Source organism: Suricata suricatta, chromosome 4 (assembly GCF_006229205.1).
Source record: "Suricata suricatta isolate VVHF042 chromosome 4, meerkat_22Aug2017_6uvM2_HiC, whole genome shotgun sequence".
In the NCBI taxonomy this organism is placed as follows: Eukaryota; Metazoa; Chordata; class Mammalia; order Carnivora; family Herpestidae; genus Suricata; species Suricata suricatta.
The window spans coordinates 140,644,446-140,646,373 of record NC_043703.1 but is presented as its reverse complement, the minus strand read 5'-3'; the positions used below and the strand labels follow the sequence as shown (position 1 = coordinate 140,646,373).

Here is a 1,928-nt window from a genome sequence, read left to right as displayed (position 1 = left end):
ATCATCTGATGGGCCTTGCAAGGGCCCTTGATATTAGCCACACATCACGTATACTCACTTGGAAGAGCTGGACGTTGGCTGGAGGGTCTTTCTGAAAGAGTAGGGTGGCACTGGCATGGGTGGGGTCCAGCTTGCCACACTGCTGTGGAGGCAAGTTAACAGGAGTGATCATGACTAGGTCTATCATTGATCCCACCCTTGGTTGTCCCCAAGTGGGAACGGTAACAACTATTCCCCGCATCTCCTCATTTTACACTCCTAGTTCTGGCTGGATCTGTCTCAACATCAGATCGTGGACTCTGAGAGCCCAGTGTTTTATAACAGCCTCAGCCTCTTTCTCACCCCTGCAGCCTGCACAGAAATGGTTTGTGCTTCCTCCAACACACCAAAGGCTTTCCCTCCGTCCTGCATTTATTCATGGTGCTCTTTCTCTCCCTACCTCTCTGGAAACACCTTCTTCCTCCTCATTTCTGTGAAAAATAGTTAACAGTATGGAAAATGCACACAATGTAATCTCATCAGATCAAAGGAAACATAAAATTCTATATGCAGCATGACCCCAAATTTGTTTAGGAAATGATATGTCCAAATCAAAACATAGGAAGATGACAGGTACACAGATGGAGGATGGAAGGAGAGATACAAAGAGAAAGAGAGAAAAGAGGATGACAGAAGATAGACATATAAATGTAGGAAAAATATCAGAGGAAAAAACAAAACTAGTAGCAGTAGATTCCTCTAGGATCTGAGAGAAGAGCAATTTTAATTAAAAAGAAAAGTTAATTAACAAAAACAATTAATTTGTAAATGTAAAAAGTTTAAAATTTTTTAATTTTTAATTTTAATTTTTAATAGGCTTCTGTGTTCTTAAGTTTTCCACAGTAAGTTCATTACTTTTGTAATCAGAATAAAATCGAGGTGCCTGGGTGGCTCAGTCAATTGAATGTCTGACTTTGGCTCAGGTCATGATGTCACAGTTCGTGAGGTTGAGCCCTACCTTGGGCTCTGTGCTGTCAGTGCAAAGCCTACTTGGGATTCTCTCTCTGCCCCTCCCCTGCTCACATGCACGCATGTACTCCCTCTCTCTCAGAGTAAATAAATAAATAAATGTTTTTTTAAAAAAAAAACTATTATGAATGTTTTCTAAAGAGGGATTTCAGTCTGCTGTATCCACGTCTACAGAGGATTTTTCCCTTAGCGCTCCCCACGCTACCTTCCTAGTAGTCACTCTAGGCTGGCCTTTAGTAATCACAAGGCTGCCCCTGGTGCTGAGTGCAATGTCATGCATAAAAAGTGCAAAATGAATGCTCACTGAATCAGTATGGGGAGCTGGGCTCCCGCTCAGCCACACCCTCTCCAGAACACACACTTCACAGTGACCACCATCCCCCCTTCCATTCTCCTCCCACACTCTACCTTTTCATCTCACTCCACATTCCCATTCTAACTGCAAGACCACAGTTGTATCAGCTAGCCTGCAGAAAGGATCATCTGGTCTACCACCCAGATCAGCAGATTTTCCAACTGAGAGTTAAAGAGAGTTGCGACCTATTCAAGTTTTAACTGAGATAATGACTGACTCAGGACCAAAACCCTAGTCGCTGATTCTCAGCCCAGTGTTGTGCCTCTCGGTCATCCCACTGGCACCCATCTCCACGTGGCTAACTGGGTTGTGTGTCTTTGGAGCAAAAGCTCCTTCGCCTTTAGCCATCAGTAGGGAGAAGCAAACTTACCACCTCGTCCACAGTACTCCCTCACTCAGACTGGCTTCTTAGATCCCCAAACAAAAGTCCTGCAGAGAGTCTGCATCTTGCCCACACCCCACACTCACATCTTCTGAGTTCTCTTTGCCCAGTTTCTGAAGCACCGTCAGGTAGAACTTGAAGAAGAAGCTGAGGGTCAGGGTACGCCGGAACTCCACCATGCCT

General features: G+C 44.7%; 1 protein-coding gene across 1 annotated transcript in view; it reads right to left on the bottom strand.

Moving 5' to 3' along the window:
* LOC115290731 (xanthine dehydrogenase/oxidase-like) overlaps window positions 1-1,928 on the bottom strand; it is a 55,753-nt gene that overhangs the window by 20,566 nt on the left and 33,259 nt on the right. Inside the window, exons 11-12 of the mRNA XM_029938556.1 lie at window positions 1,832-1,926; window positions 59-142 (exon numbers count right to left, since the gene is read on the bottom strand). Coding sequence (XP_029794416.1) covers window positions 59-142; window positions 1,832-1,926 — 179 coding nt within the window. The remainder of the gene's footprint in view (window positions 1-58; window positions 143-1,831; window positions 1,927-1,928) is intronic.